Source organism: Salvelinus alpinus, chromosome 4 (genome assembly GCF_045679555.1).
Source record: "Salvelinus alpinus chromosome 4, SLU_Salpinus.1, whole genome shotgun sequence".
NCBI classification, from domain to species: domain Eukaryota; kingdom Metazoa; phylum Chordata; class Actinopteri; order Salmoniformes; family Salmonidae; genus Salvelinus; species Salvelinus alpinus.
The window spans coordinates 34273550-34288465 of NC_092089.1; the positions used below are offsets into that span (position 1 = coordinate 34273550).

The 14916-nt window shown below is 47.9% G+C and overlaps 1 protein-coding gene across 2 annotated transcripts in view; it reads left to right on the top strand.

Annotated features, from left to right (window-relative positions):
* The window catches only part of cicb (capicua transcriptional repressor b), a 57417-nt gene extending 43755 nt beyond the window's left edge, over window positions 1–13662 (top strand). The window contains exons 5-21 of one of the 2 annotated variants that reach the window (XM_071396829.1): window positions 875–986; window positions 1132–1314; window positions 1429–1567; window positions 1751–1929; window positions 2092–2230; window positions 2574–2671; window positions 2829–3780; window positions 3900–4039; window positions 4253–4413; window positions 4837–5027; window positions 6197–6703; window positions 6795–7129; window positions 7314–7471; window positions 7626–7777; window positions 7942–8076; window positions 9648–9812; window positions 11355–13662. In XM_071396829.1, coding sequence (XP_071252930.1) covers window positions 875–986; window positions 1132–1314; window positions 1429–1567; window positions 1751–1929; window positions 2092–2230; window positions 2574–2671; window positions 2829–3780; window positions 3900–4039; window positions 4253–4413; window positions 4837–5027; window positions 6197–6703; window positions 6795–7129; window positions 7314–7471; window positions 7626–7777; window positions 7942–8076; window positions 9648–9812; window positions 11355–11623 — 4015 coding nt within the window. In that variant the 3' untranslated portion in view covers window positions 11624–13662. The remainder of the gene's footprint in view (window positions 1–874; window positions 987–1131; window positions 1315–1428; window positions 1568–1750; window positions 1930–2091; window positions 2231–2573; window positions 2672–2828; window positions 3781–3899; window positions 4040–4252; window positions 4414–4836; window positions 5028–6196; window positions 6704–6794; window positions 7130–7313; window positions 7472–7625; window positions 7778–7941; window positions 8077–9647; window positions 9813–11354) is intronic. The other variant, XM_071396830.1, reaches the window with a different exon arrangement.
* Window positions 13663–14916: the final 1254 nt, after the last annotated feature.

A 14916-nucleotide genomic window follows, 5' to 3' on the forward strand; every position in this document is an offset into this window, starting at 1 on the left:
CCACATTTAACCCAACCCCTCTGAATCAACATCCACGTCAAGTATCAGACAAGCGTAATGCATATAGTTGATTTTATATACACGTTTTAAAATTTAGACCAGTTAATTGGTCGAAAGAACAGACGACTTTCGGGCGGGCAAGATTATTTTTGGGGCAGGGACAGGCCAAGTAGAGTGAGTGGCTCCACGTCCACTGAAGTTTTAGTATACTCCTACATGTAGAGCAGCATGTTATTTGAACAACGAGGTGAGGAACAAAAGCATTCCATCTCTGTGCTTTATTACTAGCCATATGAATGCCTATATGAATATAAGCTAAAGTAATATACAGGGTGGCAGGTAGCCTAGCGGTTATAGTGTTGGGCCAGTAACCAAAAGGTTGCTGGTTTGAATACCCGAGCCAACAAGGTGAAAGATTTGTCGATGTGCCCTTGAGCAAGGCACTTAACCCTTATTAGCTCCAGGGGCGCACCGTACTACTATGGCTGACCCTGTAAAACAACACAATTTCACTGCACTTATCCTGTGTGTTTGACAATAAAACATAAAAAATAACTAAAACGAATGGCAGTGGCCAGGCTGCTGCTGTCCATTGACTGTCATGAGCTGTCTGCTGAATCCACTGAAATGTCTCTGGGGAGTGGAGCCTCTTTCCCTGCTCTGTGTGTGTGAAAGAGTGACAGTTTTATCCAAATTTCTCTCCTAAGACCTACACTCGCCAAGAGTTGTTTAAAAAATAAGATTACATATATTTTTTATTTTTTATGTTCCATTTTCGCTACAGAGGTATAATGATGGTGAGTGAGATGTATATGGTTTTGGTCAGAGATATCTGATGTTGTCATGGTTCTGTCTCCACCTGTCTGTCTCTCAGGTTCTTCCCCAGTGTTCTTCCTGAGCCGCCTTTGTCTGTGACTCCTGTGAAGAGACGCACTCAGTCCCTCAGCGCCCTGCCCAAAGATGGGGACAAGATCAGCCCTAACAAGGTAACCTCTCACCTGTCTCTCGCTCACTCTTACCTTGTCATACATTCCGTTCCACATTTAATCACATTGTTAAAAGAGGAACATCCCTGGCAAGGCGCTCTGGCTTTCTCTCACCCTCATCTAATCATTCTTTCCTCCCTCTCAGAGGGAGAAGGACCACATCAGGCGGCCGATGAACGCATTCATGATCTTCAGTAAGCGTCATCGAGCGCTGGTGCACCAGAGGCACCCCAACCAGGACAACCGCACGGTTAGCAAGATCCTGGGCGAGTGGTGGTACGCCCTGGGGCCCAAAGAGAAGCAGAAGTATCATGACCTCGCCTTCCAGGTGTTACACACACACCAATTTAGTGCAATGGTTTAGTCTGACCTGACTAAGCAGCCAAAAAATGAATGTATTTTGTTTGCTCATCCTCTATCTCTCTCTTTCCCTCTTTCTCAGGTGAAGGAGGCCCACTTTAAGGCCCATCCAGACTGGAAGTGGTGCAACAAAGACAGGAAGAAGTCTAGTTCTGATGGCCGAGGGCTCCCGGGGCCGGGGGGCAAAGACATTAGAGAAAGGAGCATGTCTGAGACCACCGGTGAGTCACACACTGTTGCTCAATACACCCAAATAAGAGATAACAGAAAGGAAGAGATGTTCATTTGATTGCCACGGTTTCCTCTGAGCTCTGTCATCACTAAAATATTATAATTGAATATCTATCTAGCTCTCTCTTTCCTCTCGCTATGCACCACTGTCTCACTCTCCCACTTTCTCTCAGAGCCCCATGGTGTGGAGCTGAAAGGGGTGGGGCCTGGCCTGCTGGGTGTGTCTGAGCGGAATCCAGGGGAGGGGCATGTAGGTCAGCTACCCCGCCCCCGAGCCTTCTCCCAGAGTGCCATGCACAGCCTGGAGAGGAGTGAGAAGGGCAACACACAGGCCCTGGCCGAACTGTCACAGGTAAGGCCATGCCGCATAATGTTGTTTTCACCACAGCCACTTTACTCAAATGATAAACAGAGGTTTCTTAGTGTGGTGTGTCAATTTTGACTCGTCCCTCTCATCCATCACCTTGTTGTTTTTATATCTGGCTCCCTCCTCCTCTTCCTCCTCCTCTCTCAGATGTGTGGGGATGGTGGTGGCCAGTTTTCGGGGCGTGCCCAGACCCTGTCCCGTTCTCAGAGGGGGGTCAGTGAGGACATGACCAGTGATGAGGAACGCATGGTCATCTGTGAAGAGGAGGGAGATGATGATGTCATTGGTGAGAAACTAAGCTGCTGTGACATCTCAACAACGCAACAATTATAAGCTTATTTTGGAGTAAGCCCCTGTAAACACATAAAACTCAGGTTATTACACTGCTGGGAAACACAATACTACTGGGAGCTCTTTTCCCATAATGACATCATCTTAATTGGACAGTTTGAGAAATTCAATTCAAAAGACCTTTATTGCCCCCTAAGGGAAATCTGGTAACAGGGAATTCCACACAAATGATTCCCAGACATGCAATATTACATGTACAATATACTGGCAGAGGAAGTTAGATATGGGTGTTTATGCACATAAACCATTAGTACCCTCATTCCCCTTTCCCCCTACAGAGGACCCGTACCCTGCCAGCTCCATAGACCTGAAGTGTAAGGAGAGAGTGACGGACAGCGACAGTGACAACGCCTCTGGGAACGAGAGTGATCGCAAGGTAAGTCTCTTCCTTTATCAAGGCTAGATTGAGTTAGTTGTCTGACTGATCATGTTGTTGATACAGTACCATTATTTAGAGAAGTGGAAAATGTTTTAGACCTTCTGCTTTTCACCCTGCTACAGACATCTAGTTGTTTCTCTTTCTGTCTCTGCAGCGTGTCTTTGCTCCAGTGATCTGCTCTTCCTCCTCCCAGCCCACCCCCCACGGACGCTCCGTCTCTCTCTCCTCCTACCCTTCCAAACGCTACGACGAGGAGAGAGGGGGGCTCTCAGACCGCAGGAGGAAGAGAGGAATAGAGGGAGGTGGTGATGGAGGAGGAGTGGCATCCCTCTCTCTTTCCCTGTCCTCCTCAGGCCACTCTGTCATCTCCAGCCCCGGAGGCCCATTTCCTTCTGCCCTTGCCCCCCTTGGCCTGTCTCCTGTCCTGGGCTTAGGGGCTGTCAGAGTGGCCTCTACAGTGGTGACCAACGTGGTTCGTCCGGTCGTGAGCACGCCAGTCCCCATCGCTAGTAAACCCCGAGACGGAGCAGCTTCATCCATTCCTCACCCACCAGACAGGAGGTCCCTCCCATTGCAGCAGGCGCAGCTTCTGATTGGCTCCGGAGCAGGAAGCGGAGGGCCTGGCTACTACTCCTCATCGTCACCCAATCCCATAGGTGCAGGGGCGGGTCCAGGGGGGCTAGTGACCAGCTTGGTGTTCCCAGGCCACAGCCAGCCCACCGTCCAGCTCATCAGTCCCTCCCCCAATCCGTCCTCCCACCACCAGCTGCCCCCCACCGCCCCCGTCTCTGTCCCCACACACAACCACACCAACGGCCCCCTGCCCCTCTCCCTGCTCCAGCCCCAGTTCCTCTCCTCGTCATCTCTGGCATCCCCCGGGGGCAAAGCCATCACACAGGTCCAATACATCCTGCCCACCCTATCAGCCAGCTCCAATCCCAAGAGCCCCTCCCCTCAGCTGCACAACCTGCCGAACAGTATCTTCAACCTGCCCACAGCTCCGCCCACCCACATGTCCATAGCCAATGGGAAGCAGGTGGGGCTGGGCTCGCTGATGGGATACGCCTCCAGCCCAGCTGTGGGAGTGGTCAGCCCGGGAGCCAGAGGTGAGGGGGGGAAGAATGAGAGAATCGTACACCAAAACTCTAATAAATGGAGAACTGTGATACTGTTTTCAAAAAAGGCTTAACCTTATCCATATTTTCTTCTCTCTTTCACCCTTTAGTGCAATCCCAGTCCCCAGTCCTACAGGGCAAGATGCTGCTTCCCATGGCAACAGTGAGGACGGCACCCGCCCCTGCCCAGCAGTTCCCCCTCGTGGCTCCACCTCTTCCTGTCCAGAATGGAGCTCAAGCAGGAAGCAAGGTAAGCAGTGTTACCATGGTGATGACAGCCAGACCAAGACATTGAGATTTCAGCAGGTTTATTGTGTATCCCATGGCTGTCAGAGCCCCAACATGACCGTTCTTACTTAGTCTTTGTAATCATAGAATAATTTATACACTTGTAGTTTCCCAGGTGAATGACTAAATACACATATCTTCTCACTCTTTCTCCATCTCTTTTTCTCTCTGATAGATCTTCCAGATCGCTCCCATGCCTGTCGTCCAATCCCTGCTCCAGCAAGGCGGGGCAGGGCATCCTGGGAGCCCTTTTCCAGTTACCATGGGAACGGCCACAGTGTTGCACCAAGGTTCTGCCCCATCTCAGACTGTGCTGCTGCCGCCCCAACCAACCAGGTAGGAGGACACAGACCAACTCAATCTAACAGTGCGCTGTTAGCGCTGCTGCCCTACCACAATACATAACACAATGGTTTTGGAAGAAGTGCAGCTCGTGTGTTAGTCATTCTGCGCTGTTGCTGCTGCTGGCCCAGGCTGCCTCTTCCTCTGCAGTGCCTGCTGCCTGCCTGCCGCCCCCTCACTGCCTCTCAGCTCCACCACACAGACACACTCATCTACTGTTCAGTCACCCACTGACCCCCACTGCACCATTCCTCTCTCCTCCTTTCATCCTTGTTCATGTTCTATTTTCCTTTTTTTTGTCTCTCTCTCCTTCACTGCCTGTTTCATCTATCATCTTCTCTCTCCCACTCATACACACTTTCTCTTTCCCTCTTCACCTTAACTTCTCTCTTTTCTCTCTCTCTCCACCACTCCCAGGATCACCTATGTCCAGTCCACGCCAGGAGTCCCCTCTGCTCAGCCTCTGGTCTCCACAACAACAGGCTCCTCCTCCCCGCAGCAGGCCCAGCTCACCCCTGGATCTGCATATGTTCCGTCGCCCCTAGCAACGCTGGGCTTTACAGCCATAGCACCCCCTGGACAGAACCTAGTCCAACCCCTCATCACAGGTCAGTAGAGCTCTGCTACCCGAGCCCGATGGGCCCTGACATTATACATCAGGTTAGGGCCGGGTAGGACCTGATTTTCATCAATAACTAGGGTACGGGCAGGGCTCTTGTATAACTAAATTGATCACAAACATTTTGAAGCTGAGCCATTTTCTCGTGCTCTGCTGCGAAGTACAGTCATATCTAAGATCATAACATGGTGTCACAAATGCTTCAACCTCGTCCAATATAAAACAGGAGAGATTATTTAACTAACTAATTTAACTATTTAAAATAAGAATGTTCCTTGAGTTTTGTGGAAGTGTAGAGTCTCATGTCTCGTCATTGAGCAGAGCAGCCCAAGCAAAGCCGTTACTATGGATACTCACAGACCCAGAGCCTCCATGAGCAGAGTGCATGCAGAGTGACCAGCGCTTACGGAGCGAGTGACCGACAGAGAGGAGCAGCTAATGGATTTACTAACGGAGTACATTATTTCAGGGCTGGGCAGGGCCGGGCTTTAAATTTGCCAGAAGCAATCAGGCCTGGGTAGAGTAGGGCATCTCAGGCATAAAATGCATGCCCGTGCAGGGCTCTACAGGTCAGTGCATCCACTTGAAGGACATCTAGAATAAGATGGCCCCATACTGGATGGCTGCCGTCTTGCAAGCTCCAACCCAATTTTGCTTGCTTGCTGTATCGTGTTTTTCTTATTTTTCTATCTGGTGTGTTTCAGTTCTACCTTGTTATTTTTAGTATTACATTGTTATTGATTACTGCAGTGTTGGGGTTAGAGCTGGCAAGAAATGCATTTCACTGTCCTTGTGCATGTGACATTCAAACTTAACTATATTGCACTTTTAAGTTCACTGTGAACTGCAACAGTAGCAACAAGAAAACTCTGACTGTACGCTCTGACTGTACGCTCTGGCCGTCACTGGCTGTGCGCTCTGGCTGTGCGCTCTGGCCGTCACTGGCTGTGCACTCTGGCCGTCACTGGCTGTGCACTCTGGCCGTCACTGGCTGTGCACTCTGGCCGTCACTGGCTGTGCACTCTGGCCGTCACTGGCTGTGCACTCTGGCCGTCACTGGCTGTGCACTCTGGCCGTCACTGGCTGTGCACTCTGGCCGTCACTGGCTGTGCACTCTAGCCTTTGAATGGTGTTAACTCTTTCTCTCGCTCTCTCCAGGTCAGCCTCCCTTTCAGGCTCCAGTCCAGTCCCCTACCTGCCCCTCCCTCCCCTCTGGTCCAGCCTCTGCTTCAGGGGGACAGATAATCACCGCCATCTACCCCCCTACCAGCGTCGCCATTGCAACTGGGGTGGTCTCCATGGCAACCGGGCCACCCAGCATGGTGTATACAGTCTCCAGCTCCTCCAGTTTGTCCACCCACATCCTGCCCAAACACACATTCGCCCCCGCCACCCCCACCACACACACTCACACACACACCCAGCTACAGACAGACAGACAAACAGACAGGCACGCGGGGGAGAGACCCACGGACAGAACGTCTCACTCTCAGTCAGAGAAAGCGGCAGACAGACAAGCGGAGACGCAGCCTGAGCTACAGGCGTACGGACAGACGCAGAGGCAAGCCCAGACCTTCAATAAGAGCAGCAGCTTAGTGGGGCCCCCAAGTGGCTCCTCATTGTCACTGCGGCCCTGCAGCCCCCCCCTGCCCTCTCACACTTCCAGTAAGTCTAAGGCGCCCGCCTTGTTTTTCGAACAAAGATCTAATGCTTAACAAATGCAAGTATATGAGAACTTATAATATACATATTTCAGCAGGCAGCGCACCAGGCACCCCCAAACTCCCCCAGCTCCCGGTGAGAACCCCTCAGAAAATCAAAGCCACAGTTGCCAACATCCCGGTGGGCAGCTACGAGGGAGGAGGCCGAGGAAAGGAGAGGGAGAAGAACAGAGAGAGGGAAAGGGAGAAAGAAAGAGAGAACACTGGGGCCAACAGTCGTTTTTCCTTTGAGCTGGAGCGTCCTGTGGAGTCGACGTCCCCCTCCCAACACACACACACTGCTGAGGAGCCCCCCTCTGACAGACCCCCTGAGGGACACGGCCCTGGGGACAACACTGACACACGCAGCACAGAGGCCAGCAACAAGGAGGTGAGAGAGATGGAGAGATTGACCTGATGGATTTTTAGTTTTTTTTCTCAATAATCAGAGAATGCAAATGAGATCACATTCATAGAAAATAACATACATTTCTGATTTTACACCCTGTGTCCCAAAACTAAACCCTCCCAGCATACTGTCTAATTAAACTTGTTCTCCTCTCTGCCCCATACAGTCTGGGTGGAAGGACTCCGTCCCCTCCTCACCCCTGCCCCCTCCCTTGGGTACAGACCCTGCCCTGCCACCTCCCCAGAGCGACAAAGACGCCCCTCCTCCCAAAAAGGTGAAGGCCCGCCCCCCGCCACTCAAAAGGACCTTTGACTCTGTGGACAAGTGAGTTACCCTGAGTATAGTCACGCCATCTATCAATTTATAAAACATGTTTGTTAGTGAGTATCCCTGAGTCATCCTGACACTTCAAAGGGTTCAGGTACCTTACTCCTGTGTTTCTCTCCTTTCTCTCCCTCCATCCCCCTCTTTCTCCCAGGGTGTTGTCGGAGGTGTATTTTGAGGAGCGTTTTGCTCAGCTACCAGAGTTCAGGCCAGAGGAAGTGCTGCCCTCCCCCACCCTGCAGAGCCTGGCCACCTCCCCCCGCGCCATACTGGGAAGCTACCGCCGCAAGAGGAAGAACTCCACAGGTAGGAGAGAGAGAGAAAGGAGGTAGAGAGGACTGAAGGAAGAGGGAGACAGACAACTGAGATTTACATTTTCTGTTGCATAACATTTTGCTACGGTGTGCGCCACTGAAGTAGAGGGATCTGCTAATCGTCTATATATCTTTCTCATCCCCTCTTCTGTCCAGACCTGGACTCGTCAACAGAGGACCCTGTGTCTCCTAAGAGGAAGAGCAGAAGGCGCTCCAGCTGCAGCTCGGAGCCAAGCACACCCAAGAGCGCCGCCAAGTGTGAAGGAGATGTCTTCACCTTCGACCGACCAGGTAGTAACACAGACACGCTCACACCCTCATTGTAAGGTTTATTCATGTACAGTGCCTTCAGAGAGTATTCAGACCCCTTGACTTTTTCCACATTTTGTTACATTACAGCTTTATTCTGAAACATTTTTTTTTCAGCACTCTACACACAATACCTCAGAATGACAAAGCGAAAACAGGTTTTCATTTGTTTATTTATATAAGTATTCAGACCCTTTGCTTTGATACTTGAAATTTAGCTCAGGTGCATCCTGTTTCCATTGATCATCCTTGAGATGTTTCAACAACTACTTTGGAGTTCACCTGTGGTAAATGTAAATTGATTGGACATGATTTGGAAAGGCACACACCTGTCTATATAAGACCCACTGTTGACAGTGCATGCCAGAGCAAAAACCAAGCCATGAGGTCGAAGGAATTGTCCTTAGAGACAGGATTGTGTTGAGGCATAGATCTGGGGAAGGGTAGCAAAAACATTCTGCAGCATTGAAGGTCACCAAGAACACAGTGGCCTCCATCATTCTGAAATGGAAGAAGTTTGGAACCACCAAGACCAAACTGAACAATTGGGGGAGAAGGGCCTTGGTCAGGGTGACCAAGAACCCGATGGTCACTCTGACAGAGCTCCAGAGTTCCTCTTTGGAGATGGCAGTTGTCCTTCTGGAAGGTTCTATCTCTGCAGCACTCCACCAATCAGGCCTTTTATGGTAGAGTGGCCAGACGGAAGCCACTCCTCAGTAAAAGGCACATGACAGCCCGCTTGGAGTTTGCCAAAAAGCAGCTAAATACTCTGACAATGACAAACAAGATTCTCTGGTCTGATGAAACCAAGATTGAACTCTTTGGCCTGAATGCCAAGTGTCACGTCTAGAGGAAACCTGGCACCATCCCTACGGTGAAGCGCAGTGGTGGCAACGTCATGCTGTGGGGATGTTTTCAGCGGAAGGGACTGGGAGACTAGTCAGGATCGAGGCAAAGAACAGAGAGATCCTTGATGAAAACCTACTCCAGAGCGCTCAGGACCTCAGCCTGGGGCGAAGGTTCACCTTACAACAACACTAAGCACACAGCCAAGATAACGCAGAAGTGGCTTCAGGACAAGTCTCTGAATGTCCTTGAGTGGCCCAGCCAGAGCCCAGACTTGAACCTGATTGAACATCTCTGGAGAGACCTGAAAATAGCTGTGCAGCAACGCTCCCCATCCAACTTGTGAGGAATAGGAAAACCTCCCCAAATACAGGTGTGACGAGCTTGTAGCGTCATACACAAGAAGACTCAACGCTCTAATCGCTGCCAAAGGTGTGTCAACGAAGTGCTGAGTAAAGTGTCTGAATACTTATGTAAATGTGCTATTTAAATTGGCAAACATTTCTAAAAACCTGTTTTTGCTTTGGCATTATAGGGTATTCTGTGTAGATTGATGATTTTAGAATAAGGCTGTAATGTAACAAAACTGGAAAAAGTCAAGTCTGAATGCGCTGTATAATAAACTGCTCTTCCAAGTCCTAAAATATATGTTCCATGTTTACACAAATGTTTTATATAAAAGACTAACCAGAGTGTGTGTCTGTCAGCCCCCCCGTCTGTGTGTCCCCCTCCAGGGACAGGTGCTGACGGAGAGGACATCCTGGGGGAGCTGGAGTTTGACAAGGTGCCCTACTCCTCTCTGAGACGCACCCTGGACCAGAGACGAGCCCTCGTCATGCAGCTCTTCCAGGAGCATGGCTTCTTCCCATCAGGTCAGTACAGACACACATACACACACACTTGCATATAGATTTTTATATACAGTACCAGTCGAAAGTTTGGACACACCTACTCATTCAAGGGTTTTTCTTTATTTTTACTATTTTCTACATTGTAGAATAATAGTGAAGACATCAAAACTATGAAATAACATATATGGAATCATGTAGTAACCAAAAAAGGGTTAAACAAATCAAAATAGATTCTTCAAAGTAGCCACCCTTTGCCTTGATGACAGCTTTGCACACTCTTGGCATTCTCTCAACCAGCTTCACCTGGAATGCTTTTCCAACAGTCTTGAAGGAGTTCCCACATATGCTGAGCACTTGTTGGCTGTTTTTCCTTCACTCTGCGGTCCAACTCATCCCAAACCATCTCAATTGGGTTGAGGTTGGGTGATTGTGGAGGCCAGGTCATCTGATGCAGCACTCCATCACTCTCCTTCTTGGTCAAATAGCTCTTACACAGCCTGGAGGTGTGTTGGGTCATTGTCCTGTTGAAAAACAAATGATAGTGCCACTAAGTGCAAACCAGAATGGATGGCGTATCGCTGCAGAATGCTGTGGTAGCCATGCTGGTTAATTGTGCCTTGAATTCTAAATAGGTCACTGACAGTGTCACCAGTAAAGCACCATCACACCTCCATGCTTCACGGTGGGAACCACGCATGCGGAGATCCTCCATTCACCTACTCTGCGTCTCACAAAGAGAGTGGTTGGAACCAAAAATCTCAAATTTGGACTCATCAGACCAAAGGACAGATTTCCACTGGTCTAATGTCCATTGCTTGTGTTTCTTGGCTCAAGCAAGTCTCTTCTTATTATTGGTGTCCTTTAGTAGTGGTTTCTCTGCAGCAACTCGACCATGAAGGCCTGATTCACGCCGTCTCGTCTGAAAAGTTGAGGTTGAGATGTGTCCGTTACTTCAACTCTGAAGCATTTATTTGGGCTTTAATTTCAGAGGCTGGTAACTCTAAGGAACTTATCCTCTGCAGCAGAGGTAACTCTGTGTCTTTCATTCCTGTGGCGGTCCTCATGAGAGCCGGTTTCATCATAGCGCTTGATGGTTTTAGCGACTGCACTTGAAGAAACTTGAAAAGTTCTTGAAATTTTCTGGATTGACTGACCTTCATGTCTTAAGGAATGATGGACTGTCATTTCTCTTTGCTTATTTGAGCTGTTCTTACTATAATATGGACTTAGCCCTATTTGGTAAAAATCCCATCTTCTGTATACCACTCCTACACATTTTTGGTTAATACATGATTCCATATGTGTTATTTCATAGTTTTGATGTCTTCACTACTCTACAATGTAGAAAATAGTCCAAATAAAGATAAACCCTGTAATGAGTAGGTGTCCAAACTTTTGACTGGTATTGTACATAGGCCTACTCTCACTCTCATTTACAGTGTACACATGTGCACACACAAAGTCCTCCCCACCCAGCAAAATTGTTTTTCTCTACATTCCTAGTCAATCAAAAATAATCATCACTTCCTCTCTGTCTTCCTCCTTCTCCTGTCTGCTCTCCAGCCCAGGCCACGGCAGCCTTCCAGGCACGCTACTCAGACATCTTCCCCACCAAGGTGTGTCTGCAGCTGAAGATCAGGGAGGTCCGACAGAAGATCATGCAGACTGCCGTCCCCTCTGAGACCAACGAGGCCTCCTCGCTCCCCGGACCGTCTGGCACCCAATCAGGGGAAGGGACAGGAGGAGGGGCGGAGCCATTGGGAGAGGAGGCGGATCGAGAGAGGGAGGGTAGTCCAGAGGAGCCGAGGGATTCGCAGGAGTCATCTAGATGAAGGATGCCGACAGGCTGGATTGACCAACCAGCGATGGACCAGTTCCCCAAATCCCGCCTCTTAATTTTGTTGAAGCTACACCCCTCTGTCTCTGTGTGTATCTGGACCTGTCTCTCTCTCTTTCTCCAGAGAGCCAGGTCAGAAAGACCAAGAGGATGTGTGTTTGCAAAATGTGTCAGAGATGGAATTGTTTAAAATGTAAAAGGGGATTTAAAAAAAAAAAGTGTAATTCCCCCTCTCCAAAAAATGACATTTTAAAATGCCAGTGACACACACACACACACACACACAGCTGATGAACCCCAAACTCCAATACTCACACTTGAATTAGCACTTTGTTAGTAATATTAATATTATCCCTGTAAGCTTCCATTGATGCCAGTGGACTATACAATAACAACTCTCTAGCTGTTACCCATTGCCTTGGAGCAGGGCCCATCTTTCAGACTGAATAGCATATCACTTAGTGGGACTGCTTGAGGTAATTTATCTCACTCTAACAGGACTGACTTTGTTGTTTTTAAAAATGGAGGGCTTGGGATGCAAGATCAGTTAATTGGCTGCTGAAGAGTGTCTGGCTCAAGTCTCCCATTGGCTCATTTGTTTCTGCTGGACATTAGGGGGCTGGGTCCCCACTGGCTTGAGATGATGCCATTGGATGGAGAGCCCGCACTACCCTGGTGAGGGATCAGAAGGATCCTTGTTTTGTTCAATTTTTCTCTACTTTAATCCATAAAAGCATAACTTCAGGACAGGTCTGCGAGGGGGACAGGAGAGAGTTTAGGACCTCGCCCTCACTTCCCATGATTGGCTACAGAAGATGCCAGTAAAGCGTGCACCAAGCGTTCCTGCTTGTTTGATTCGCTCGCCATGAGGGAAGGAGGCGGGGAGAAGGAGTCAATGGGCACATCATGGCTTTACATTTCTCACTGTCACTTCAACCATGTTTTATATATTTGTAAACTTTAGTTGGGAACCCAGAGCACGTCAGGCTGACATTCCTATTACTTTTAATGCCAAGCAGTTTTATTATCTAACTTTCTTTTTTAAAGACATCAAACTTGTCTTTTTTTATCAAACACATGTAACTTTGCAGTTCATTATGTTATTATTGTATTACTGTTACTAATATTACTCTTCTCATTGTTAGAGTGGACCTCATCCTTGCTATGGGCTGGTATCAATGCCATTATTCTCTCGCAACCTGTTTTCTTATTTGAGAGGAAATGGGATGGGACGTGTGAGAGATGGTCCTCACCTGTGTGAGAGATGGTCCTCACCTGTGTGAGAGATGGTCCTCACCTGTGCCTCTTTCCCTCTCTTTGTCTTCCCTTTCAACACCCTCACTTCGCCCCAGCAAGGACCTGGGGTGACAAATATTTTTATTCATTTCAATGAGGGATAACAAAGAGAAGAGGATTGACATTTGTATTCATTTAAGTGTAATAAGTATGTTTTTGGACAACCCTGTATACCGCTCTCTCGCACTCCTCTGCTAGTAAGTTTGATTCTATAGCCTCCCTCCTCCCTCCCTTACTGTTCTCTCCAGGCTATTTTTGGGGTGGGCAGAGATAAGCCTGGAGGAGGCAGGGCAGTATAAAGAGTGGTAGGGTATAAAATTGGTTGTCTTTGTGCAAGACCTGGTTGTTGTACATATTATTTACTGTAGTCAGGAGACTCGCTATAATATTAAGGAACAATGTGTAACTGACTTGTATTGACTTTTAAAAGATGTCATTACACAAGGTCAAACTCCAAAAATTGACAAATTAATATTAATGTTTTACTCCTTGTTTTACTGATACAGTATGCAAGATAAACTTAAATTATTCATAAATGTACATCTATCTTTCAGTATACAAATAAATGTTCAAGTTAACATATTTTTCACTAGTTTATAATGTACACACAGCTGAACCACCAGTTTTTGATTAGTTATTATTGTCCATCTACACTGAACAAAAATATAAATGCAACATGTAAAGTGTTGGTCCCATGTTTCATGAGCTGAAATAAAATATCCCAGAAATGTTCCAAAAGCCTATTTCTCTAATTTTGTGCACAAATTTGTTTTACGTCCCTGTTAGTGAGCATTTCTCCTTTGCCAAGATAATCCAGCCACCTGACAGGTGTGGCATATCAAGAAGGGGATGAAACAGCATGATCATTACACAGGTGCACCTTGTGCTGGGGACAAAAGGCCACTCTAAAATGTGCAGTTTTGTCACACAACACAATGCCACAGATGTCTCAAGTTGAGGGAGAGCGCAATTGGCATGCTGACTGCACAAATGTCCACCAGAGCAGTTTCCTGAGAATTGAATGTTCATTTCTCTACCATAACGTTGTTTTAGAGAATTTGGCAGTATGTCTAACCGGCCTCACAACCACAGACTACGTGTAACCACGCCAGCCCAGGACCTCCAGATCCGGCTTCTTCACCTGCGGGATCGTCTGAGACCAGCCACCCGGATAGCTGATGAAACAAAAGTTTTTCTGTCTGTAATAAAGCCCTTTTGTGTGGAAAAATGCATTCTGATTGGCTGGGGATGGCTCCCCAGTGGGTGGGCCTATGTCCTACCAGGCCTGCACCCCTGCCCAGTCATGTGAAATCCATAGATTAGGGCCTAATGGATTTATTTCTTCATATGAACTGCAACTCAGTAAAATTGTTACATGTTGCGTTTATATTTTTGTTCAGTATATACACTACTGCTCAAAAGTTTGTGGTCACTCAGAAAAATGGCCAGAAAAAAAAGCTTTCTTCTGAAACACGTCAGTCTATTCTTGTTCTGAGAAATGAATGCTATTCCATGCGAGAAATTGCCAAGAAACTGAAGATCGCATACATCACTGTGTACTACTCCCGTCGCAGAACAGCGCAAACTGGCCCTAACCAGAATAGAAAGAGTGGGAGGCCCCGGTGCACAACTGAGCAAGCGGACAAGTACACACTCCTAACTGACGTAAGACAGTTATTTTTACTAGGATTAAAATGTCAGGAATTGTGAAAAACTGAGCTTAAATGTATTTGGCTAAGGTGTATGTAAACTTCCGACTTCAACTGCATATATAGTTTAGTCATTTTGGAGAATGCTAGGACAAGCAAAGATATACATGTTTTATGAAGACATTTATTGAGAAGGAGAATACTGCACTTAAAACAATATAAAGTGTGTGTGCTTGCCCTTACGTAAATTTTCCCTGGGCTTGATCCGTTCTTCAAAAGGAGGGAGAATGGGGTCCAGTATCAACCCCAATCACAAGACACAGTAACACACACAGTCGCAGCA